The following is a 26992-nucleotide window of genomic DNA, read 5'->3' on the forward strand; positions in this document are numbered from 1 at the left end:
TGCTTCCAACAAATGGGACTATCAGCATTGGAACATCTACATCTTTACAACTGTAGTTATTTCTTAGGATCAAAATTAAATCAGTGCAGTAGACTCCAAACTCTACCACTGTTCTTCCATCAGAAGAAAAGAAATTCCAGCCATATTTGGTCATCCTGTCTGCAGAGTTCAGCCACAAGCCAAGTTCAGCTTTAAAATAGAGCAGACTTTAAAATACCATTTTGACTTTATGGACAGCATTTGTGGCAAGTTGACTATTAACAAATAAAATAACTTTCAACCCTTCATTTTTAAATATAAAACTATTTGTGTTTATAGCAATGGACTTGCAATGGAAGTCTAGAAGGCAACCGCTACAAAATAAGTGAATGTCACATGGTTTTGAAAGTATAACCAATTTTACAATTCTTAGTTACAGCCAATATTTCTACACATCATAATAAACATACAGATTGATTTTTTTTTGTAAATCTTTGTATTCTATAAAGCTGCTAAGTTATATTTAACCCAAAACATGCCTTTTACAGTGAGCCAAGTTTGGATAAATAGCCATTTTTAACAGGATGGACAGTTGAAGTAACCCAACCTCGTTATACTTAATAAATATATTTGTTTCTTTTAGCCTACTAAAGTGTTCCCTGCAACTGGAGTATTCTCTGTCTAGGGCGCACACCTGCATGAGCTTGTATGGACAGAAGCGCATGTCTTAGCTTGTATTTTGGGTTAAGCTGAGTTTCTTTGACATTGCAGAAAATAGAATAACAGAAACAAAATGTATTAGCCCTTTTACCCGTTATCACTACTGTGAAATATATGAGCTTGTTAAAACTCAAACTTGAGATTTTGGGACGTCACATTTATTGAAATGTGAGCTGCGCTAATTCCGCTAGCCAGCCTAACGTTTGTTTTATTCTATATAAGGAAATTCATTTAATTTTATTTAAACTGTTCGTTAATTGAAATGTGTGATGCTGTTATTAAAAGTAGCCAACCGTGTTCTTTATTTATTTTTCGTTCTTTTATTTAAATAGCCTACCCTTTACTGTGTCAGTAATTACTGTGCTGCTAATTTCTTTGGGATTGATTTGTTTGCTGGTTTTGATATTCAAACATCAGAAAAAAATGTTAGGCTACCTTTATTAAAAGTATTGCTCTTTACAGACCTGTGAGTTTTGTATCACTAGTGAAGTGTCCGTTCTCAGAGCATATAAGCCCTGCCACGTGAGGCGCACCGCTTCCGGCTCGCGCTGTTCTGTAGTTCATTAAACGTTTATTAATTCTGAATGTGTCGCGTGTCCATATTGCACCAAAATGTGACACTGCACTGCACTCCCTTGGGTCCGCAGCAACACACCCGCCACATGTGAAGTCGATTGGTTGAACGGTTCTCGACATAATCAAAATGCAAACAGACAGACGGACACAGAGATTCCTGCCTTTATTAGTGAGAAGAATTTGTTCAACCCCCTCCCTCCAAAGCTTCGAATATTTGTTGTTAAAGAACAAAAACAAATGAGCAAATCGCACAAATAAATACAACTGAACAAAGATCCGATTTAAGATTTTCAGGTATTCAGGTACAGAAACTGTAATCAAATGTAAAATAATACTGCACTTTATAAATAAAATATAGGCCTACATTACAAATATATTTTTCTCTAGTGCTGCCACTTAGCTGATAAAATATATCATCATGCGTTTTCTTTGTCAACTGTTTACATTCACTTAAGACACAACCGACTGTGTTTATTAAAATATTTTGACATTTTTGTCTACATTTGTCCGTTCAAGAGCAAAAAGACGCGGAAAAGTATGAGAGGCAGCTTTCTGTGCGCACCTTTTGGATGTGCGCGCCTCAGAAAACAGTGTGGGCCTTCTTGCACTTGAATGGTTTAAAATTACAATAAAATTCACCTTTTCTATGCGCACGCGTTGGATTTCCACAACAATACTGACAAAAAAGCCTTCCACATTTAAACATGAACAAAGTTTTTCCTAATAATAAAAAAAACCCTGCACAGTGTTGCACAGCTAATTTTCATCGTAGGAGAATATTTACTTGTTTGAGAAATACTTACAATGTTTACTTATTTGAGAAACACTTACATTTTACATCAAAGACAAAAAAACTTATGTAACTTCTTTTAAAAAAAAAAAAAAATCCATTTAATATATTATGGTATTTTCCTGGCATTGCCATTAGCTACTAACATTTTTATAAGCCTATTATGGACCAAGTGTATGCTGATATTTGTGGGTAAAATGTATGAAATATAAAACTCTTACTGTGGGCCGAAGTCCAGTGTGGGCGGCTGAAACTGGAGCTGTCTCCCACTCTCCTGCACATAAAACGAGGAACTGAGGAGGAGAAAAGAAAAAGAAATGTGAATGCCATGCAGATTGATGCTTTTTACATGAATAGGTACTTTAAAAATTACAGTATCAGTAAAGTTTTATTTAATGCCATGTAAGCATCTGTGGTTATCTTCATGGCAAAAACTGAATTACAAAAATACAAGAGTTAGGCCTACATATATAAATAAAAAAATGCTTTTTGAAAAGTACAAAGCAAGAGAATCAAACCACCAGGACGTCTTAAGAGCTACTCTCTGGGGATGGTGAGGAAAATGTATACGATATGCTGAAAAGTGGTGACATTTTAAAACAATATGACGTATTTGTAGTACTATGTAACCAAGCATTTTAAACCTCAGATCATGCAGATCTCATGATGCAAAACCCTTATTCAAATCAGCGTTAAGAACTGAATTTTTTTCCCGTTTTTAGCCTGGACGATTTCACTAGTTCGACAAAGCGAAAGGAAATTTACTTTTTCACACAATGTCATCGTTTCACACGCATGAATGTTAAAAAACCACAAACAGAGCATCGTTTGTTGGCAGTCTCAGGGAGTGACTTCATTCCTCCTGAGAAACACTTATACTGAATTTACAATACAAGAGAAAATGATGATTTAGTATGAACATAAGAGAAAAAATGGAGAAAAGCTAAATGAACATCCATCAGTTATTGAGTTGACACAAAACAACACAAACTCCAAAGTGAGCTATAATAAAACACCAGAGAAGTATAATGAAAAATGCAACACAAGTGTGGCAAAAGGGTGACAGGAAACTAAGAACAACAGGAAGCTAAAGTGGGCAGCAGGTCAAAGCAGACCAAATGATAAACACTTTTGTTTTATACTCTCCTAATACTTAATAAATTGCACCGTTTCTCTGAAAACACCTAATAATGCAGGTGAACAGGGCAAACAAAAAGAGCTATGAAATTGTTCCAAGAACTTTTGCTGTTGAGTTGAGATGAATAAGATGAACAAGTTTTGGTACTGAGTGATGATAAACATGTCCTTATGTTTAGTAAAATGAAAAACTGTGTAAAAATGTATTTGTCCGATTAACTGTGATATAGATACTTCAAATCCCACATACTTTCTACTCTATGCTTAATTTCAGGGGTTATGTAAAAAAATAAAAAAATAAAAATACAAGTGACTATGTCACTGTCACACACTTTCAAATATCATCATGATATCCAAAGTTAGAAGGTTTCTCCACTGCAGAATCTTTAGCACATGACAAAAGAAATTACATTTATATTTTAGGTATGAATACAAGGTCAGAGTCTGTCTATAAAATATTTCAATATAAAACCTTTTTTGTTAAGCTGTCCTTGTAGGCTGCATGCAAAAAACTAAATAATATCTAGTGTAGTGTGATTCACAACCAAATGACTCATGATTGCTTGTAGTGAATTCAAAACAACACAAGCCGAGTAGCCTGATTCCTATAACTAATGAGTCTTTTGAGTTGGTTATTTTAATGAATCCTTCAAAATGAAATCAAAACAATAATAAAAAAAAAAAAATCGAAATAGGCTAATCAAAAGCTTTTGAATTGGAATTGAAGTTAAATGCTCATGTGTTTGTGTGTGTGTGTAAAGGGTTGAAACCAGACATTATCGACATGGATTATCATTCCTGAAAATACAATTAGAAAACTTAAAGCCAAAAGCAATAGCTAATCTTGAGGAACAGCACAAATATCTATCATAACCAGCTTTAAATAGTTATAGATCTACTCGCTTGTTTATTAATAAAATGCCTGACCCCTCTTTTATCTAATTATTGTTTTTAATGTTCCAAAATTGGAGCTCTAGCGGGATCCGGTGAGTGGAACATCCGGTCGTGGGGGAATCCTTCCTCTCTACACTGTCAGTGGCTTGTCCAGGCTTTCAACAGCTGGGAACTCTGACATAAAGACGCACATATCAGTGGCCTTCATAACTGATTACCAAAAGAAAGAGGAGATCTCGAGGTATGAATCACTTCTGTATCAATTCCAGGAAAGATCTTATGAAACAAACCAACAATACTTTTATGTAGCATCAGAACCTCAGAGAACTTGTTTATAACTCTGAACAGCTTTCAAAGTTCTCCATAAAAGGCAAATGAACAAAGTCAATCAAACCTGGAGAACCAGGAAGAGCATCAAATGTAAACTGACTTTAAAAAAAAAAAGAAAGGTCACATGTTCCTGGGCCTCATATACTCTGTCTGGACATTATCATACTGGTAAAACATGTTCACATTAGTAACCTTTATGGCAGTTATCTTAATCTAAATTCTGGGCTACACAGAATTCAAGTCACCGAGTGAGTGTGTAAAAATACACTGGGTAGATCTGACACTGGATATCCAAAATTTCATCAGCCTGCTGTGTTTTCACATGGCAGCTGACGGGTGTTGAAAGAAGCAAAACATTGCATGATCCTGTCAAGAAATGTCAACAAAAACACAATCAAGTGTGTTTGACTTTCTCTAAGGCATAACGTTGTACCCTGAACATATTTCCTGGAGGTAAAACAGAAACACTGTGCACTGGCTCCGAGAGTGAGTAAAGATTCACTGAATCACTGCACAGCAAAAATTTATTTGCATGAACATCAGATGATCAACTATCAAGTACACTAATTTTTAACCTGTGGGTACATACATGCTGTCTGTGCTGAAACAGGAACTACAGTGTAAGAGTTTCAAGTGAGCTTATTACGGCACTTGGCTGTTTGTAATGCCACTCTTTTATGGTCGGGAACTAGGAAACGGTTATTATTCAGAATATTTCATTACTTTAACAATACCAACATTTAATAATCCGTAAACTGTTCTCGTACAATAAGACTTAAAAACAGAGTGCAACCAATGTAGTCTGAATCCTGAACAAATGACTCTTATGAATTGGTTCTTTATAGTAAATTAAACATACACAGCTAACAACTTTAATCTGTGTAGCTATTGATTATTTGTTCATATGAAAGCATGTAGTTAAAGTTTTATTTTACAATGTACTCTGAGGTCCACATTTAATGTTGTTCAGGTTTTAACATAACCAAAACCATCCTTAGAAGTAATGGGCTATTTTCTATCCTGTTTTGGACCTTTTGTAACATCCATTTTGATAGGAGTGCCATATTTAAGACTTGGGAGTAAACACACACTGCTATGATTGGGTAACAGTTTTGCTTATTAAAGTAATTTTCAACGTCCCTGCCATTACACGTGTGGAACCGTTTTTGAAAACTTCCTGTGTTCAAAATGATCTCGTTACATAGTTGAAACATTTATGCATATTACATATGCTTTATAAGTCTAGATTGTGGCAAATAAAGTTTAAGTTATCACAGTTATAGTTGACAAATGATAACTTACGGCGTTTCATGTAAAAAAAAAAAGAAGAATTATCGCGCTTTCGTACTTATGCTATTCATCGTTCATCCTTTACGATAAAGTTTTAAATGCATACATTTACAGTGTCATGTTTTAAATCAATTTAAACATGTTGTAATGTCTTATTGATTGATTGATAAAACAGAAGATCTCGCTCACTTAAGTTTTTTTTATGATTTTCTTAGATCAAAACAATAGCAAAAGCATCGTTCTCCACGTGCTACGTTCCGTATCCGGGAATCCTCCAGCATTTAACCTCATAAATGCCGAAGCAAAGCAAAGAACAGCAAATCACAACTATTCAGTTTGACTGCGGCGCTACAGTATACATACTAAGTACATATCAAACGATCCGTATCAGACAAAGATACATGTGACACATGGTAAAAGCACCGTTACTCAGACTTGTGTGTTGCGACATTACTGTCAGACCCAGATCGTCTTTTATTTTCAGTCTTTCTGAAAAGCCTGCACCGAACAGTGTCTCGTTTAAAAACAAGTCTGCAGTAAAATGAAGTGAACAAACAAACAGTGTATTACGGTGTGTGCGCACCAAAAGCGAATTTACACAAAGATGCTAACAGATGCGAATTTGCGTAAATGGGCGCGATTGCCACGGACACGGGATATTCGACTCAAACGAGTCTTCTGCGCAAGTTGAAAAAATTCAACTCGAGCGGGAAATTTGCATGACGCGTTGTCGCGCAAGCCAATCAACGGAGAGCTCATTGACACGTTCTGGAGAATATGGTGAAATTCACAGAGTTGTGTGCGCCTCTGGATGTTGCTGTGAACCCAGACATATAGTTTCAGCATCGCTATAGTTTTGTTGCTGGAGTATTCCTGTATTTGCGTCTCTTTCGTATTTACTACTACATGACGTGTGAATCGGTGGGCGGGCCTAAAGAGGCAATGATGTAGAAGTAGGCATTGATCTTCTGCAGAAGAGGTCGCACTATTACGTTTCAATAAAAACTGTTTTTGGACTAATGATTTTTTTTAAACAACGACCTCATATGTTAAAAGATTAAGGTTGGGTAAAGCAAAGTCACGTATGCTCACCAAGGCTGCATTTATGAAAAATATTATAATTTAAAATAACTTTAATTATTATTATTTAAAGATATTTTAAAATGTAACATCCCTGTGATTGCAAAGCTGAATGATCATTTAGATCTATTACTCCAGTCTTCTGTCACATGATCCTTAAGATATCATTCTAATAGCCACCTTCCTAAAATAATTGCCCAAGTCATTTTGATGATCAAATGACTTATTTTAGGAAGGTGACGATGTGCTGATTTGCTGCTCAAGAAACATTTTGTTGAAACCGTTGTCCTGCTTAATATTTTTATGGAAACTGTTACATTTTTGTTTCATTCTTTGAATGGAAAGCTCAAAATAACAGTGTTTATTTGAAATGCAAATGTTTTGTAACAATACAAAAGTCTTTACTGTCATTTTTGATCAATTAAATGCACACTTGCTAAAAAATATATTTAAAATATAATATATTCACTGAAATGGAATCAAGTTTACAACTAATAATTGACATTTCAACACACACACACACACACACACAACTTTGCTGGCAGTAGCATCACTTCCCATCACAAAAGAAAAAACATTTTTTTTTATGCTTCACATTGTGTGTACAGCTCATTTCCTGTGTGAGCTGAAACAGGAAGTTGTAGGAAATTTGAATAATGCAGGGGTAGGCGTGTACAAATGACACTGAGTAGCTCATCGGAGTTCAACCATTGTTATTTATTATCGATCTTAATGAAATGCACACTTGAAAAGTTTCCATATTTTAAAAGATAATCACATAACATGCCTTCCCTGAAAAATGGAAATGCATGCGGTTTATACTTTGAACAAACATGAGAGTGATGAGACTTTTTATGATGATACCCTACTTTTTACCATTTTGAGTTTTGTGTTTTTCACCCTTTAAATGACAATAATAACCCTGTTTTATCAACAGTGTGTATCAAGCCATCCTCAGCTGGAGCTTGATTTGGATGTTTTGCAAGTAAAATGTAGCCTATGTTCAACTGGATTCTGGTCTTTTCTCTTTATGCTTCAGCAGTGTGTTTTTGGTTATTCAGTGTCAAATGAAGTACAGACGTGTGTCTGCTGATATATTTTTTTACATAAATTGGACAAGGTCCATCTGCAAATGTCCACAAAACTATTTCAGCAGTTTGTGCAAAATGAAAAACAGAATAATGGAAAACTGCTGCTTTCAATCTTCTATAACAGTCGATCTCAAACTTTTGACAAAGCATATTCTCTGGTCAAGTCTGAACATTCGGTATATTAATTATATTATATTATATTATATTATATTGATCAGATCGTAATTAAAACAAAAGAAATGTCTTCAGTATTTTAAAAAAAATCCAGTTTGAGATCCAATGTACAACTGACTTATATATATATATATATATATATATATATATATATATATATATATATTTTTTTTTTTTTTAGATTATATACAGATTAGATTAATCATAAAATTACTATATAATAATAATAATAATAATAATAATAATAAGTATTTGTAGTTATTATAACCTATATATGTTTATTTTATATTTATATTAAGGTTAATGTATAACCTTGGGAGATGGGACAGATAATTCCCATCTCTCCATAAAAATATCTTCAAAATAAATATTGTTTGTCGATTTAGCTGTTTTAAGACTTAAGCGACACCTAAGCAGTAGGATAATTCCATACCTTTGTCTTCATCATTACATTTATTTGGATTTTATTGTCCTAACACTTTTGATGGACTCTGACCTGGTGGTTTATCATATTCAACACCCATGACTCAACACTTTCAAGGAAAGCAATAGATTTCATCCGAAATTCAGTGGGGATCATACAAACACACTGTTCTTTCAATGGCAAAATCCATAGACTAATATAAACAAAAAGAATAGTATCAGCTCTGTTTTCAATAGATCTAATAGATTTAGATTTGGCACAGCTTTGTGACAGGTGACCACGGTTACTGGTTGCTACACAACAGAGGGTCACATGACAGAAGCAATAAGCACACAAGCAATCAATGTGTTGCTACTAGTTGGTGTCAATGTGACATAATGGTTGCCAAAACAAACTCAGAAACACAATCATCCCTCTACAATTCAAGAGGAAAATAAATGCATAATAAGCACATGGTTAAGGATGGCTCATTTGTTTTGCCTTTTGTTATTGTTCATTTTTTTTCTTCATTGAAATACACATGACAAGCACACTGCCCTAAATATTAGTGTGCATGATCCAGAGAAGAAACATTGTGGAATGTTTTGGGCTTAATGGAATGTAGTTGATGCCAGGAGCTGAAGCTATTTGTGGTGTTGGCAGAGGGCAGAGGAAGAGATGAGAGGGCGTATCACAGCAGGAGGTGTGAAAATTAGCACTAGCAACCAGAGAGAGAGAGAGAGAGAGAACGAGCTGCAGAACATACTCTACACTATGGGACTTCAGGAGGCCCTAATGCCACATTTACGAATGAGTTCTGGTGTCCACTCAATCAGATAATGGATTATCATGAAAAAATATGTAGGACGGGGACTTGGTGCTATTCGTCAGTTGTTGACTAGACTTTTAGATGTGGGTGTTGCACGCAAAAGTGGCATTGATCGTTTTAAAAATATATATATTTTAGCTGATATTTGTTTCTGACTTCCACAAAAACTGCATTGCAATCATTTACCAAACTGTCATTTGTGTGGAAATATTTCAAAGTCTGTAAAAATGCCGTTAACACAGGCCAGAGACGGCGGGACACGCTGAAGACGGACGCAAAGAGGAGAGGAGAGCACAGAAAATCCTGTACCGGTCACAGCAAGCTCACTGTTCGCAATGCTAGAAATGTTGGAAGAAAAATATAAATATTGAATTGGGGGTGGGTGTTTATATGAATGTATCTCTGGAGGGAACCGACTGTCTCAAAAAGCTAAAAAACTGTTCACAAAGCTACAGTCAGACCATTCTACTTTTGCTTTAAATCTTGAAATTTAGCATCTTGGTTTGGATTGTGATTAAAATGCAGTGGTGGCCTCTGATTTCAATTTGCTACAGATATATAACAGTTTGGCCTGCAATAGAGCAAACAACAAATACATTTGCCTATTCAAAGAAAAAGAAAATCTGCAACCAGTATCAGAAACGACAAATTTGCTTGTAAAAAAATAATAATCGGCAATCGACCATGAAAAATCATGATCGCTGCATCACTAGTTTAAATTAACTTAATGGTCGAAGAAGTAAAAAAAAAAAAAAATGAAAAAAAATGAAAAACTCGTCAATGGTGGAGAAACGCTGTGTCAAAAATGACGGAAAATCTCAATGGCGTGCAAAGAGTTATATTACAAGGTCTGTTCTTTAAAAAAAAGAAGAAATGTATGCACGGATTAATGGTTTACGATAACATCTATACCATGCGTTTAAAAAAAAAAAAAGATATAGTGAAATAGTGAGTTGTAAAGTTGTTCTTGTAGTTTTAGGTGTTACTTTATTATGGCAACAAAGTTGTAAAATTGTATACAACTTAAAAAAAAAAAAAAAAAGTAATTATGTCATATTAAAAAGTCAAAGTCATATTACCATGCATTGTTTTGTGAATTGAAACAGAAATGTTTGATTGGTCCCATTAAACTTCCACTGATCCTCAAACAAGATCAGGGGCATGTTCAAGTTCAAAACGGTGCGCAACGTTTTGCTACGGTTTCCGGGTTGAACGTCATGTTTCCTGGAAACGGCTTTGAGATACGTTTTCTCTTGTTTGGTGGGTGTGTCAGAACTGCAGTCCAATCAGCAGCAACATGTATATAAAGCACTCGCATTAAAGTGAACTCGCACAGTGGGTTCAAGGAAAGTAATTTACAAATGTGTTCGATGCAGCTCGGTATACGCAACAACTGAGGATATTAGAAGACATGTTTGTCGTAAGTTTTATTGTAAAAATATAGGATATCAACATAATGATGTAGTTGTTTATATGTTTAGCTTCATTGCAAGTGTATGACATTTGGTATAGAAATAAACAATGGTAATTAAGTGCTTTTCCTAAAAATGAGAAAGAAAACACAGGGTATTAAAACAATATGAACTACAAATAAAGTCAGTTTGTGAGGCTAAATAGATGTGTTTTAGTCCTTCTCAGCTGCCATAGTTGCAACTCTTGCGTCATCAGAACAGTGTGTTCAACGCATCACCGTTTCTGTTTAAAAAACGTTGTGCAACGTTTTGTCGGGGCTGAACGCAGCCCAGGCGTGATGACTCCGATCTTCAACCAGATGGAACTGGATAATATTCTGATTGTTCCAATCCAATCTTGACTTCTGACCTATAGTGCTGCCTGGATCCTAATCAAACACTGTTCGTTCATTGGCCAGAGGAGAACTGGCCCCCCGACTGAGCCTGGGTTCTCCCAAGGTTTTTTTTTTTTCCATTCTGCCACCTGATGGAGTTTTGGTTCCTTGCCACTGTTGCCTTTTTGCCTTTGTTGCCATTGGCTTGGCTTGCTTAGTTGAGGACATTAAATTGAACATATCATTTAATATTCAACAATAATATTGATCTGCCTGCATTGAAACCATTATATGAGAACTGAACAGAGCTGGACGATGACATCACGGTTTTCTCCAGAGCGGCTATAATAAACTAATAACTTTTTTACAACAAAAATGAAACTTACTTAAGCTGGACTGTGAGGCTATTTTCTTCTGAAAACAAACTTTGTTGCATTATTTTCCAGTTATCTCTGTAAAGCTGCTTTGAAACAATCTGTATTGTAAAAAAACACTATATAAATAAATGTGACTTGACTTCCACACCAAGTGCTTTACTGTAACCCAAATGTTTGCCTTTTTCAGGTAAAACATTTTTTGGGCATTATTAACCAGACTTTATGGATTAATTGATTTATTAGTCTTTCACTACATTTAAAAATGAACAATATAGGCCATAAAGAACAGTCATTGTGGCATCACTTCCGCCAACCAAGAATGTTTTATGCAATGAAGAACAAATGTTCACAGACTCCATTTACTTGTGAGATAAACATGGTGTAACATCCTGAAAGCACGGCTGGAAATGCTTAAATGTTCTAAGATTTGAAATAGTGGACAAAACAGTGTAAACGCAATCAAGAATGATCTACAATTAGGCAATAGTACTTTGTTACATTACACAAGATATGAAAACAACACACCATCTAATGTCCATTACTTAAAATCATACTTATCATACAATATTGTGAATCCTGATGTGGATCTGTTCACCAAAAACAGTATTCAAACATATTAAAACATAGCTTCCTGACAAAACTACCTACATTTTTTTTGTATTAATCTGTAAATCTGTAATGGACTACATTACTGGTGGTAGTGTGATATTGTATGTCTGATGTTTGAATCATAATTTCCTGGAATAATTTTTGAGCAGAAATAGGCTTTTCCCAAAATATGTTTTGCACATACTAAATAACAGATTGTCTCATTTATCTCATGAGAAAGAACAGACTCGAGAAAGACATTTACAGGATTAATTGACAGGTTCTGGGAATAAAAGTAGTAAAATAATGCTGTCAACGTGTTTGAAAATAATTAAATATATTAAATTGTTAGTGTTTATATTATTCTCTATTTCAAGAGTAATCAGCAAATCTCAAATACTAATGTTTTAATACAGATTCTTATGCAATTTATGTACACATTTAGATGCCAAAAAGACCAATCCAATATTCACATAGCTTGCATAAAGCAGGTGTATTATAATAGACCTCTCAAAATGTGTTTCAAATCCAAAGCTTTATAACCACGTAGTCAAGTGCTTGCCAACTTTGCTTTCAAAAGAGACTTCATAATATAGAATAATGTGTTTTAGAAGCAGATAAAACAATAAATAAAAAAATCTAAAGCTACTCAAATCCATGTATCGTATATAGACCTCAGACAACCCATAACACGGTCTTTCTCTTTGCTCTGCGTGCTGTAGATAGTCAATAATCTCCAAAACACAGTTAGATGTCGTCACAGACACCCTGCTGATAGATACACAAACGCAAGGCCAGTAGTATACTCTTCCAATAGTTCAAAAAAAGATATAAAATAAATAAAACATTGCATAGTCTTCAGTGTATGAATTAAATATACATTGATTCAAATGTAAAGTTACTAATGTTATTCAGTGAAGATCAGTGATTCTCTCGTTTTCTTTTGTTGTTTGATTAACATATCAATTGGCAGAGAGAGCAGGGGGTTTATTAGGCTGCTGTCACTTTAAGACCTAATAATACACTGACAAGTATTTGATTACTTTACCAGATTACTGAAGACATAACTCAATGCGATTAGGTTAAAAAGTCCCCAAGACGGACATTGACAAATTGTTGCTTGCATTTGTTAGTTTAAGCACATACCCGAAGCAGCACGTACTTGTCCGTGTTTCTCTCCATCTCGGATCACGCAGACAAAAAGCCGCCTGTTGAACAGCGTTTCTTTCGCAGCTCAATACTCTTTTACACGCGACGTTACATGATTCCACTGATTTGGATGTTACGTATGGTGACAGTGCAATGCTTTAAAGGAATGAAACGAAAACACAGCCCTAAATCATTATTATTGACCCACGCAACTTGCGTACTTTGCGCATAGGGAGGACCGACACTGTAGTTTGTTTAGTCTACATTTAGTTGTGATCATCTGTGAAAATGATCTTGATGGACAAAACGTGTAAGTATCATAAACTGTTGTTGATCACAGAGCTTTTTTTTTTTTTGCAATAATCCAACAGCCTATGGAAAAATCCTATTGAGTTTTGTCGAGGGAACCAGTGTGATGCTAACTGCCGATTGGCCTACAAAATGACGTCATACCTGCAGCACTCTATTAAACATATGTAGAATAACCTTTTGTAGAGTTTACAATACTATATGTAGAGTTTTTGATTCTACAGTGTTTGACTTTCGTCTAATGCACAAGCAGCGTGGTCAAACGATTTCACTTCTCTATTCGGACAACCGTCTAGCACTGTTCTGCTTGCCTGTAAAAAAAGACTGTTACACTGCTCCCATGAAATTACCAAAAGCATGCTGCATACATGTATAATGAGCAGCATTCTGTTGCTCTTCGGGTTGGAATTAAAATAGTATTGACTAATTTCACCACATCCCATATTTGTGTTTATTAAATACCTTGGCTAACCTGATAATGCTGATACAGCTACCAATAAGTGTGTGGTAGTATTCTCAGTTCTGTTTAACACATTACCAACCTTTTAACTATATTTAAATACTCATACCTGTAATTCCATACATTTTCCCCATACCTGCAAAGTCGTGAAAGATGAAAAAGATAATAGACAGAATAAACAAATATATAATAAAATAATTCTATTTAAGACTGTATTATCATATTAGTTTGCCATAATGAAATTATCATCACTCATTTTTATTATTGGTATTAGTATTATTACGTAAGTGGTATGATAATGATCCCATTATTTATGCACTGTTACAGGACCCTTGACAGATTTCATTTCAATTTGGCAATTTCTGCTCATTCAAAAACTCAATTTAGACCAATCAGAGTGAAGGTATCATCTCTGCTTCCTTGTTTTAGAGTCCAGAGTCGCCTTCAGGTTTATTTAAATATTTAAAATGGAACACAAATATTCAAACTAAAATGTAAATAAAAAATGATGGAGAACTGAGTTTGACACCAAACAATTTTTAAAGATGGCATTCATTTTCTTTTTTTTTAGCAGTGTTCAACATCAATGTTACAGCGAGGGTATGAAACTGCACGTTGCTGTTGATACAGGAACTGAGTCTTGTTGATGCTGTTGTGTTAAAAGCAGCTATTGTGCTTGGTGATAGTCCCTGATTAGGACTTAACCACAGAGCATGCTGCTACCCTGAGGCAACAATGAAAAGACAATGTGAACTATGAAACATCTGCTACAGGCAGATAGCAGAATGAGATCTACAGAGTTGGGGACGGGTAGCATGAGAGGATGTGGCAAAGATAAAATGAAGAGGCGAAAATAAAGAGAAAGTAAAAAAAAAAAAAAAAGCTCCAGTAACTAAAAGAGAGTGTGAACAAATTTGCATGCACAAACACAGATGCTTTAAGTCTTCTTTGAATATGATCAAATACACAAATTATCCACAGTTTATGATGGTAATAAATCTTATCAAAATAAATACCACTGGCTTGGAGTCCACACATCATGTTTTTCATACAACTCATTTCTTCTCCTGCAGAATTCAAGCAACCAATACATGAATCACTCATCATCTGAACTGCATTTAGTGACAGTCAAACCCACAAATACGTGAGAGAATGAGGCTTGGGTAAGTGAGGGAATGACACTTCTAAGTACTAGCCGGACTTCCATCCATTTGAATGTTGGGATATTGCAGAAATAAATGTTGGATAGAAACATCAAGATGCAAAAACTAGTTCCATGTATAATGTATATGCTTGCTTGTAACTTCACTTCACTGGCACATTGTTTACATACTGTGCTCATATCTTTCTATTGAAATGCAGTTAATAAAACAGTGTGTGTTGATCTTAGGTCATGCCAGTCATATGAATGCAAATGTAGAGTGAACAGAAAGCTGGTGTCCTAAAGAGGCTTAGTTTTCCATGCCATGCACTGTTGAAACAAGCCAGCCCTGCCTTCATTTAAATGTTTAGGGGATGTACACAATAAACCCCCAGAAACTTACATGTGATGCTAAAAAGATCAAACTTTTGTTCTTCAAGTTTTGAACATGAGAATTTTATAAACTATGTTATATACAACAAATTGTGGGTTTACAACAACAGATTTGTACTAACCATACCTGAAGCAAAGATACCAAAAAAATGCAAACAGGCTACTGTATTAAAGTCTCAAAGGGACTGTGGTAAACAGAGATTCTCACCTCTCCTCTCGAGGAACATTCTCACTGTGCTGCTCCTCCGCCTGGAAGGGAAAAATATATATTTGTTATATAGTTTACATAACAGCATATTACACAGGTACAGTTATATTTTGAGTAAACATAAGGTTGTAATGAGGTTTAAAATAAAATAATAGAATAACACACGATGTTTAAAAGTTTGGGGTCAGTATGATTGTATTTATAAAAAAAATAAAAAATAAAAACATCCAGAAAAGAGGCATAAAATGATAAAAAGTGACAAAACCAATTTTACAAAAGTTTTCAAATAAATACTGTTCTTTTGGATTTTCCATCCATTAAAAAAAAGGTATAAAAAGCACAGAATCACAGTCCCCCAGAGTCACAGTATATTAAAAAAGTATCCTGGCTCTTCCAAGCTTTACAATGGGAGTGAGTAGCGCCAAAGAGGCTGAAGCCCAAAAAAAGCACATCCATCCATCATAAAAGTCATCCATACTGCTCAAGAGGGTAAATAAAGGCCTTCTGAAGCAAAGCGATGCGTTTTTGTAAGAAAAATATCCATATTTATAACTTTATAAACTAAAATCACTGTCTTCCGGCAAAGGCTGTACGCGAGTCTAGTTCCGGCGGAAGAGTGACCTCTGACCCTACGCATTAGGTATTGACGAATAGAGCAAAACAAAACACCGTTCACGAATTAGAAGTCTAACAGGGCTTTAACCCCCTGCAGCCGAATGGATTACTTTTATGATGGATGGATGTGCTTTTTTGGGCTTCAAAATCTCAGGCGCTACTCACTCCCATTATAAAACTTGGAAGAGCCAGGATTTGTTTTAACGTAACTCCGATTGTATTTGGCTGAAAGAAGAAAGTCATACACACACTAGGATAGCTTGAGGGTGAGTAAATCATGGGTGAACTAACCCTTTAAGACTGGAGTAATGGCTGCTGAAAATTCAGATTTGCCATCACAGCAATAAATTACATTTTAAAATATACTGAAATAGAAAACAGTTATTTAAATTGTAATAATATTTCACCATATTACTGTTTTTACTGTTGAACTACTGTTCAAAAGTCTGCATTTATTTGGTCAAAAATGCAGACTTTTGAACAGTAGTGCAAGTTATGAATAAATGTAACACGTAAGAAATGTATTACATTCCTTCAATTAGCATTGCAAATAAAAATGTTGCCTGAATAACATAAACTGGAAATAGAAACCAGTAAATTCAGAGCACAAGTATACTTGAGCTGACCTTATTTTGAAAGCACCACAACTGAAAGGGAACACAGTACGATTTTGACACATAACCATACTATTGCATAAACTACCAGTAGCACATCATAGGCAATTTTCTGAAATAGCCATCTTACTGAGAGCCTTGAAACCATGACTGACGAGTGTTACAGCAGGGTATCCATAGGAACTAGCTAACTTTAGCCCTCCAGGCATACAATAGGTGTATATAGAGGCCACTTGGTTGCCTGGTGTCAGATGACTGTTAAGTACACATTTTACAATGATTGGATGAATATTCAGGGTATGGAGTCTTCCTCAAGATAGAAAACATGCAGTGAATCTGTAGAGTTTTAGTGCAGCACTTAGAACGCAAGTATTAGAATGCAGCATCCATCCATCATCGGGTGAGGGTGCTTCTCTTTACATGGAATGCTGCAGGTCTACTCAATCACTCTTGCCATCTTGACTACAAATGAATCAAAGTCTATTTATGGCTCTGCTTTTAAACGGTTGTCAAGCCGATAATGTGTTCCTTAAATATAAAGCTGTTTGTGAATGTGACCTTCATTTTTATAATTAATTTTAATTTCACTTAAAGGTATAGCGGAGGATTTTCCCGAATTTTAGAAAAGAACCGCCCTCTCCACTTTTTGAAAAAATGCACATGCGCAACACATGCGTAATTAAACGTGTGCACGAGAGAGCATGCACGAGCCTAGTTCTCCTCGTGCACGCTCTGTTTACAAGTTGCTGTCGGCATGGCTCATACAAGCCTACTTTCCTTTACCTGTCGAGTAGATACTTCGCGACTGAGGCATCAGTGGGAAGCCCAACCTGTGCTTTTAGCGCACGCCAGCGTGTCAAATATTCTCCCAAAAACACTCGTCTACATTCATAGACACTTTTTCTCTTGCGACCCTCAGACATTTTGAAAAAACGGGCGAGCTTCAATGAATGGCTGAAACCGTAGCTCACCACACACATACACCCGAAAGTGCGAATGCATGCGCAGAAAGCGAAAACTACCTATGGACGAGCACATACGACGGCCTTACGTAAACATATCACCAGAATGATTGACAACTAGGAGGACCAATAGACTTGATGATCCACCCGGAAAAAGAAAATCCTCCGCAATACCTTTAATTAATTTGGTCAATTCTGATATTAAAATCCAGATTATTCATGAATGAGCAAATCATATCTAGGACACACCAGTCATGCTAGAACAAACCCAAAAAACAAATCCAACATGGTATTATTAAATCTAAACAACATATTTTAAAACTCATTTACTCAAAAACAGCTCAACAAAATTTTAGAAATAAATTATTGTATATGTTATTTATAACATGGACTTCCTCTGATATAGAGCCTAAGGGAAATAAGGTTGCCCTATTCAACTTTAGAATGATTCACACACTGTAAAGAAGTGTAACCAACTTTGTGATTTTCCTGTACTGTTATTTTGCAGTTATGTAATAATGAACCACAGCAGAACATACTGACAGCCATTAAACAGCAAAGTCTGACAGACTCCAATCTGATGGTGTATTTTTAACTATTCTATCAATCACCACATCAAGCATTTAACCACGATTTGAAGAGCGGCCTTCAAACCATGCTATTATAGTATCGTTCAGATACTACTATTATATATTTTATTAATAGTTAGAATTAGTTTTTATTTTTATAATTTCTGTTTTCATTTGTTAAAGTTTCATTTTTATATATATTTTTTAACATGTCTACATGGTTTTAATATATCATTTTTTATTTCAGTTTTAGTTATTTTAATAGTGGTGGAACAGATTTTTTGAGTCACGGATTGGATCATTTTTCGGATCAGCAAAAAGTTCAAACAATTAAAGACAAGTAAACAGTCAGTAAAAAAAATAGACAATAAGTAGGGTCTAAAAGTAGTATTCAGGAATGAAATAGAAATGTTACATAGAAATGTAACAATTACATGCAAAATAAAACTGCATAGTGCTCACTGAATTAAATAGAGATTAATCTTTGTTAAAGCTGTTTTTTGTTGTTTGATTAACATTAAAGACAGACTGTATATTATAGGCTGCTGTCACTTTAAGACTGAATGCACGGATCTAATATAATGATACACATTCTATTTCTCTCTCAACTGTTAGCGTTCATTTAAGACATAACCGACTGTGTTTACAAGAATACTAGCCAAGACAAGCATTTTGACATAATTCTGTGTATGTGTCCGTTCAAGCGCAAACACAAGAAGATCCACTCTGTGTGCGTGAGCTTCAGGTGTGTGTGGCTGTGCGCACAGATAACAGTACGTGAGTAATAGGCTTGCTACGATAGTCAGTTACCGGTGTTACATGGTGTTCAGTTGCAACACCGGTTTCATAATTTGCCCACCACACAATTTTATTTTCCAGTTATAACAAATATAACAAATATTTAACGCAATTTCTTTTTCTGTCACCCGTTGGCTAGCTGTATGATCACGCTTTTATTAATGCAAATGCTTTTAAACCATTCAAGCGTGACAAGACTAAAGAGACCGTGCTGTCTGTCAATGTCCTGCCTATGTGACACACACGACGCACAGAAAGACGCGCATCAGTACCGAGTTCCCTTTCGGGCTTGAACGAACCATAACACACACAAATTATGCCAAAATCTCTTATGTCCTCATAAGAGTGCACTACGCTATCTTTTATTATATCTCCGGTCGAACGGCTTCTTCGCACAAAAGAAAAAACTCTTCATGAAGTGCAGAGGAATGCAGCGACCTATGTGGTGTTTCCTGATGGATCGAGGTTGCTCCTAAACTTTATTTTCTGCGTGCAATTTACACGAGCTCTAAGTGCGTGCAAGACTGCTGCGAGCATGTGCTTAGAGCTATTAATGTTGTGAAAAATGAATAGAGGACACCGACAACGCGCTGACAGACAGGTAACACTTAATATAAAACAAAGTCTCAACTTTTCAAATTAAACAATAAATAGGCCTACCGTTTTGTGGCTCTTTAATGTGTCGTGACAGATTGCCTCAGTTAAAGCTGAACCGATCATCTCTTCCTTAGTTAATTATAGCATCAAATAAACGTGACATGAATGAACATCAGAAGGACTGTTTTAACAAGGAAAGACATTGTACACCTTTTTTCAAGTTCAAATACACCGATAATCCACAGTTAATCTTCTAACTCTCCTGACTGCTTTCGGACAAAAATGGCGGATTATGATTGGTCAGATCGCCTGTCAATCAAACTCCCTGTGACTGGTGAATTGAGGCTAATTTAAAAGTAAAGTAAAATGCACATTGCAACACCAGCTTTTTAATAGCGATGTAAATATTTTAAATATTTGTTTAATAGCTTTAAAAATCAAAACTATTTGTTTAATAGCATCTTTTTATTTAGAACTATTAATAAAGGCCAGTATCAATCAACAGTGCCAATACAGCTACTGATCTTTATGAAATGAATTTTTTTCTCAATTTCAGGGGATGAATGGAGTAATTTTAGCCATTCAACAAAAGATTTTTACATACCAGTGAAATTTAAAAATAAACAAATTACTAGAAATAGTGCAAATGAATACAAAAGAAAAAAAAGAAACAAAAGAAATAAAAAAAGTTTAAATTTTTGTGGATTTTTCAAAAAAAAATTATTTCTATAACTTTTTTTAACTTTACTTTTTAAAAGTTTTTTCACCTCAACAATAATCAGCCAAGCGTCTTCTTTAAAAAGAGACCAAACTTAAAGGTGCATTGCGTAATATTTAGGAGGATATATTGACAGAAATGCAATATCATATACATAACTATGTTTTCAGTAGTGTATAAAGACCTTAATAAACCGTTATGTTTTTATTACCTTAGAATGAGCAAATTCTATCTACATACACCGCTGGTCCCCTTACATTGAAATGCGCCGACATGTTTCTACAGTAGCCCTAAACGGACAAACGCGTTTCGTCACTATGTTGTTCTTCGCGCAAAGAAGCTAGCTAAACTCAGCGAATAACACAATGATGAACAATTAACAATAATATTCTTAAAAACATATCGTTTTACTGAATAAGTAGGTAAACCTAATTTCTTAATTTATCTTTGTAAAGAAACCTCATTGCTTAACTGGCTACTCTCTGCTGTCTCAGACGACGACATCTGTCGGCCACCGTAACTTCTGCTGGTTAATAAATTCGCAACTTCACCATTAGATGCCGCTAGAAATTACACAGTGCACCTTTAATTCAGTGATCTAAAGCATTCAAGATTTCAAGAGTTTAAATTGCAAATTTCATTTTCAGGTCAATGATCAAAAAACGCATAAATGGATTATAAGTAGGCCTACTACATAAATATAATTTGGTACCATAAAATCCCCCAAAAATACTAAATATTATTAAATACACTACATTCATTTAATTGAACTAGAAAATAAATTATATTGTTTTCAACCTGCACACGAGGAACACCAGGCTGTGCCAATGAGGATATTCTTCAAAACATAATTTTTACATAATTTTGTCCATTCAAGCATGATAAGACGCAAAAGAGAACTCAAATCCCATCCTCGGTCAGCTGCTCTCTCTCGCTTTCCGGGGCTGGTGAGTGGAACCAGATGCAGGATGCCATGAAAAAAACTGATTTTGATGTAATTGCATTCAATATTTTTTACACATTAAATATCACAGAAATGAACATGCTATTTTTGACAGCCCAACTACATACAGATTAGGCTACATTCAGTACAGATTGATATAACATTGCATCCAGCTCCACTAGTACTGTCAAGACAACAAACTAAGCCCCTTTAAACAAATCGAGAACTATAAATGTATTTTTCCATCCACTTTGATTGTAGCCATTCTCAAGCCTTAAGACAGGTCTCTTACGTAGCTGTTAACCACAAAAATGGCAAATTGTCTGTCAACCTGAAACAGCAACAGTCTCTGTGCATGTTTGTGTGGCTTTAGCTTCCTGCCCCAAAGGAAACATGATAAAAATATCTTTATCAAACTTTAATCAGTCTCGTGTGCCTGATCGTGATAAAATAAAATCCATCACCACTAGAAACAGCACACTTTTATAACTATACCAGGTGTTGGGCTCATAAATGCCAATGGTGTCATGTTTTGCATAGCTATATTAGCAATATGTTCATTCATATTGATATTTAATCATACAACCTATGCATTACCTCTTCTGCACAGCACAGCAACTCTTCTGTACATGTTATTCTGTCAAGTGTTTTTCTATAGGCCTAGATATGTTATTTCATTAGTCTAACTATTATAGTATTATTCCTCTGTGAACAGGAAGCATCGAGCAAATGCAAAGACCATACCTGGCAATTAAACTCTTACTTTCTAATAACTTTTTTAATCACAGGGAGGGAAAGTAAGGCGTTTTATTGCATCTCATACAACCGGCTTAACCACAATTTGAAGTGCAGATCTCAGAAATCTTATTTGAGTATAATTTAGACACTATTGTAGTTTTTATTCATATTTTCCATTCGTTTTTACATGCATATTTTCCATTTTCTTTTTAAGTTTTAGCAACTTTTTTGCGTGTTTTGTCATTTTTATTATTTTTTCTTTAAAAATTAAATAAATAAAAAAATGCACCGAAATGAAAATTCTGGGCCTAAACCCAAAAATGCCATTTTCAGCCGATCATTTTTGGTGTCCTTAAACAATACGTCTATAGTTTTTATTAATTTCTACTTCAGTTTTAGTTTGTTACTTTAGTACATGGTTTTAATTAACTATAATATAACTTCACCCAAATAAAAGTCAAATAGGCATGAGGGCGAGTAAATGACATCATTTTAATTTCTGAGTGAAGGAATTCCATTTGGAACTAATCATTTAAAAATCACATAATAGATTTCGTACTATATATGCTGCTGGAATTAATGTCTGTTTGTTATTTGAGAGGAAAACATGAGACTGTGCAAAAAAAAAATTATGCATTATGTTCTTTCAGGATCCTAGAGTCCTTACAGAAAAATGCCTCCCAGTTCCCGCCTCCACATGGAAACGCATTTCACCAAGCTAAATAAACAATCGCATTGCCCATATAAGCACTGCAAAAAATCAATAGATAAGTTACTAAATCATATTGAACATGAAAAAAGAAAGTTATTTAGATTTGTTTGCCACCTTTGCAAATGTAACAACAGCACATTACACCATGTCTCGCACGTGCTTTCGGCTCACAATGAAGTGAAGTTGCACTGTAATAAAAACGTCCAGCTTATGACGTCATTTTTTTTTTTTTTACAAACCAGCTCACATACCTGCGATGGCGTGAAGAAGTCTGCGTCCTCCTGCCAAACCACACTGGGCATCTGAGTCAGAGCTTCAGGAAGAAAGAATAACAAACATATAGAACATGAAGCGAGCAGATCAACAAACACCAGGCCAATTAACGTTACTGTCTCTACACAAAAAAATACAGGAAATCCGAAAATGTCACTAGTGCTTGTCTTATCGTGCGTTATCTAATGTTTGGTTTGCAGTAGTTGAACAGTAAGCAGTATATGAACTGGCGTGGATGACAAAAGGCGTGCAATTGAACGGACAAGCTATTTTAGTCCAGAGCTCACACCATGACAACACTCCACATAACCTTACATGCCGCTGGAAACACGTTTAAATGTGCATTAATACTGTTCGTAGCTTGTGTTTTCCTCTGCGAACATCGAATATACGCTTAGTTCCCATAGACTGCACTGAATATCAGCTGTATGCAGATATATGAGCTTTGTAGCATATCGCATTAACACAGGAAATCGAACAAAACCCCCAAAACGCTTAAGCAGTCCGTCTTCAGATTTGAATCAAAAGATGAATCCTTATGCAGATAGACATGCGAATCAAACTAGAATAAAATAGATCAGCTTTCGGGTGAATACTGTGTCCTTATAGCATAACGAGTGCACTTGAATACTTGTCAAATCAGCCCTCGGCAGTTCCTCCGACATTTTCACACTCGCGTTGCATTCGCGAACAAACTAAATAAGGCGAATCTGTCTCCCTCACCTTGAAACTGAGCTTCTCCGTGTTGAATGTACGGCAATAACAGCTGTAGGAGTCGCAGAAGCACATTAATCCATGTTTTTCTGTGTGTGAAGTCCCTTTGGCTCGCCATGCTGGCTGTGTTGAGCTCCCTGGCTTGGCTTCACTTCTTTCTCTTTCTCTCACTCACCCTCCCTCCTTTCTCAGCAGTACCTATGCGAGTGTGAGAGTGTCGCCCACTACAGCCAGACAAGCCATCTACACTCTACAGACCAATTCACACACAGCACAGACAAACGCAAACAAACAAGTTTTCCGTTGGATTTAGAATTTTCTGAAAAATAACTGTCATGTTCGCACTGCCCCAACAGACACAGACAAACGCTGATTGAACATATTCAGTCGGGGGAAAACAAACCCCGACCAACGCCAACAGGGCACACTGACAGTTGACTTGACTGTGTTGTCCGGTTCGTGAACGAATCGTTCTTTTGAACCGGTTCTTTTTAGTGAACCGGTCGAACCAGTAGCCTACAGCCCTACACTACATCGGACTGAAGCGCTGATCCACAACTACTCACCTTCGGATACGCCTGACAGTCCCTCTGAGCTCTGACTCGAAATAAACCAAACAGAATGTGCATGTTTCTTAAGTATTTTGTTGAGTGTAACAAAATAAAACGTTGGAAACATGTTTATCACATAATTACTGTCTTTTCACTGTATTATTTTACAAATTGGAAACACAATGAATTGATTGTAAAACCAAACAATTATTATTATACTAAAACATTATTTTCAGGAAGAGCTCATTTAATTTGTAAGTAAGTTGATATTTGACGTAAACTCTAGCCAACGTTTTAAAGGGTGCAAAGTAAACGCTTGTAATGTGTTAATCATAGGCTATCTTCAGCAGTTCTCAGCTCAGCGCACGTATACTGCTACAGCAGTTCTCTGATCACCAGTACAGAACCGAGAACTCTTTCTTTCGGACACGTTCGATACAGAGAACTAGCTGGAGATACTGAGCATGCGTCTCTAAACCGAACTTTCTTTCGGCCAACTGCATGCAGGTGAACCGGGGACTTAAATGAGGGGCCGAATGCGGCGAAATGTAAGTTTATTTAATAACAAATAAAATAAAATTGATGAAGACCAGTTTATTCACTTTATAGGCTATTGTTTAGACATGTAAAACATGTACAGGGTTCATTTGCACAGCGTAAATGTAAGAAACTTATCCAAGATGATTATGACGGCGTTATGATTACAAATGAATTTATCTGAATTCATTTTTATCCGCCTGGATGATAGAATTGACGTCATTACGTGAGGACGTTAAAGAACTGGTGAACCGTTTTTTTTTTTTTTAACCGGTTCATTGAAACGAAATGTCCGAAAGAACCGGTTCGCGGAAAAGAACCGGACCTCCCATCACTCGCATCGATAGCAGTGTAGATGTGGAATGGTACACTTATACTGTTTAGATTCACAAATAAATGGAAGGTCAATTAAACCTAGAGATATCCAATATTTTGGTCATTGGAATAAAATGGACACAAATATTACACCAATTATGGAAGCCAATTTCCATCACACATTAAAAAAAAACATGCTTTTGTAAATTATAATTATACTATGAAGTCGAAATTATGACAGTCATTTATGACATTTATGTCTTAAAAAGTCAAAATTGTAACGTCAACATACCAATAACTCAAAACTTGTGCCTTGGTTTCCTTTTTAAATGTACTTGATTATGGATTAATAAAACTTGTTTAAAAATATAAACCCTTAAAACATCCAATATTTTTGTCACAAAAAATAAAATAAAAAATACACATTAAAAAAATCCAACTATGTACATGTATTTTTGAAGCATTCCTAACAAGAAAAGCACAGACATGCAATCAATCAAGTCCCCCCCCCCCCCCCCCCCCGATTTAACTAATCTACTAAAGCTTTTTATGGACCTTGTTTTTGTGTAAAAATTGTTCTATTAACATAATGTATTGATTAATAGATGTTATTTTAAATGATTACAACTATTCAGGAAGCACTCATATTTTAAAACTGTACTTCATCACATTACTGTTGAAATGAACAAGCATTAATTATTTTCCTAATGGTACAGGTATCAATATATGTGTGTGTGTGTGTGTGTGTGTGTGTGTGTGCTGTTTTCATGCATTTAAATTGCAAATAGATGTTGCAAATTGATAGGACATTACAAAAATGTGCTTAAACGTGCATTTATTAGCCACTGACCATTTTTCATATTTACAGCATACAAAAATGTGCCCTTTGAAAAAGTGGCCACTAATAAAACCAAAATGCAAACAAAAAATCATCTGAATTGAAATGAACAAGAATACTTTATACAGAAACACGCATGCTTTTGCTATAAACAATTTTAGCTTACTTCAAACTAACTTTAACCTGTGATTAATTTCCTTGAATTGACCTTTGATGTGGACCTCAATTCATTACCCTAGCACCAGTGAAGCTCAGTTTCTCTATCAACACAAGTCCAAACAGTCAGTATGGTTATCGGGTGCATCTCTGAGCAGCCAAGGGTTGAGACAACACCTTCTCCGCTTACACACCGGGAGCATTTTTACCATCGTTTATCCATTTATGCTGACACATCAATCTTGAAGTCTGCCTTAGACTAGACAAGGTTCAAATTTCAAGGGTGGGGCACTCCTGAGAATTTACACCGCACTCTTCGCAATGTATATAGCTCACAGCTTTGTCTCGAACGTGCAGAACTGAGAACAAAATGTAAAACAAACTGATGTAAGCGAATAAAGCTTGATTGTGCAGTGTTGAACAAATAAAACAATCACTAGATCCAAGAGGCTGGGAATTTTTGGTCAATTCATATAGTCAAAGTCCTCTGGTATTCCAAAAGCTTTGTCCAAGTGGGTGTTCTCGAAGCCAAACTTCTTCTTTGCCCAGGATTTGATTGCAAAAACATTATCTGGAAAAGAATGAATGTGAAACATGACACACACATATGACACAAAAACCAATTCGGATGAATTATT

General features: G+C 35.5%; 3 protein-coding genes across 6 annotated transcripts in view; 1 reads left to right on the forward strand and 2 right to left on the reverse strand.

Moving 5' to 3' along the window:
* Positions 1-24427, reverse strand: part of tmem131l (transmembrane 131 like) — a 52529-nt gene extending 28102 nt beyond the window's left edge. For all 4 annotated transcript variants that reach the window (XM_084396644.1, XM_084396645.1, XM_084396643.1 and 1 more), the window contains exons 1-4: positions 23967-24427; positions 23222-23283; positions 15705-15745; positions 2287-2358 (exon numbers count right to left, since the gene is read on the reverse strand). In XM_084396644.1, coding sequence (XP_084252770.1) covers positions 2287-2358; positions 15705-15745; positions 23222-23283; positions 23967-24075 — 284 coding nt within the window. In that variant the 5' untranslated portion in view covers positions 24076-24427. The remainder of the gene's footprint in view (positions 1-2286; positions 2359-15704; positions 15746-23221; positions 23284-23966) is intronic.
* Positions 24428-24905: 478 nt separating this feature from the next.
* The window catches only part of LOC311286865 (uncharacterized protein), a 16609-nt gene continuing 14522 nt past the window's right edge, over positions 24906-26992 (forward strand). Inside the window, exon 1 of the mRNA XM_084403308.1 lies at positions 24906-25056. Within this exon, the coding sequence (XP_084259434.1) occupies positions 25033-25056 (24 nt within the window). The 5' untranslated portion in view covers positions 24906-25032. The remainder of the gene's footprint in view (positions 25057-26992) is intronic.
* mnd1 (meiotic nuclear divisions 1 homolog) overlaps positions 26180-26992 on the reverse strand; it is a 29219-nt gene continuing 28406 nt past the window's right edge. The window contains exon 8 of the mRNA XM_084403307.1: positions 26180-26925. Coding sequence (XP_084259433.1) covers positions 26819-26925 — 107 coding nt within the window. The 3' untranslated portion in view covers positions 26180-26818. The remainder of the gene's footprint in view (positions 26926-26992) is intronic.

Source organism: Rutilus rutilus (genome assembly GCF_951802725.1).
Source record: "Rutilus rutilus genome assembly, chromosome: 2".
Lineage (NCBI taxonomy): Eukaryota > Metazoa > Chordata > Actinopteri > Cypriniformes > Leuciscidae > Rutilus > Rutilus rutilus.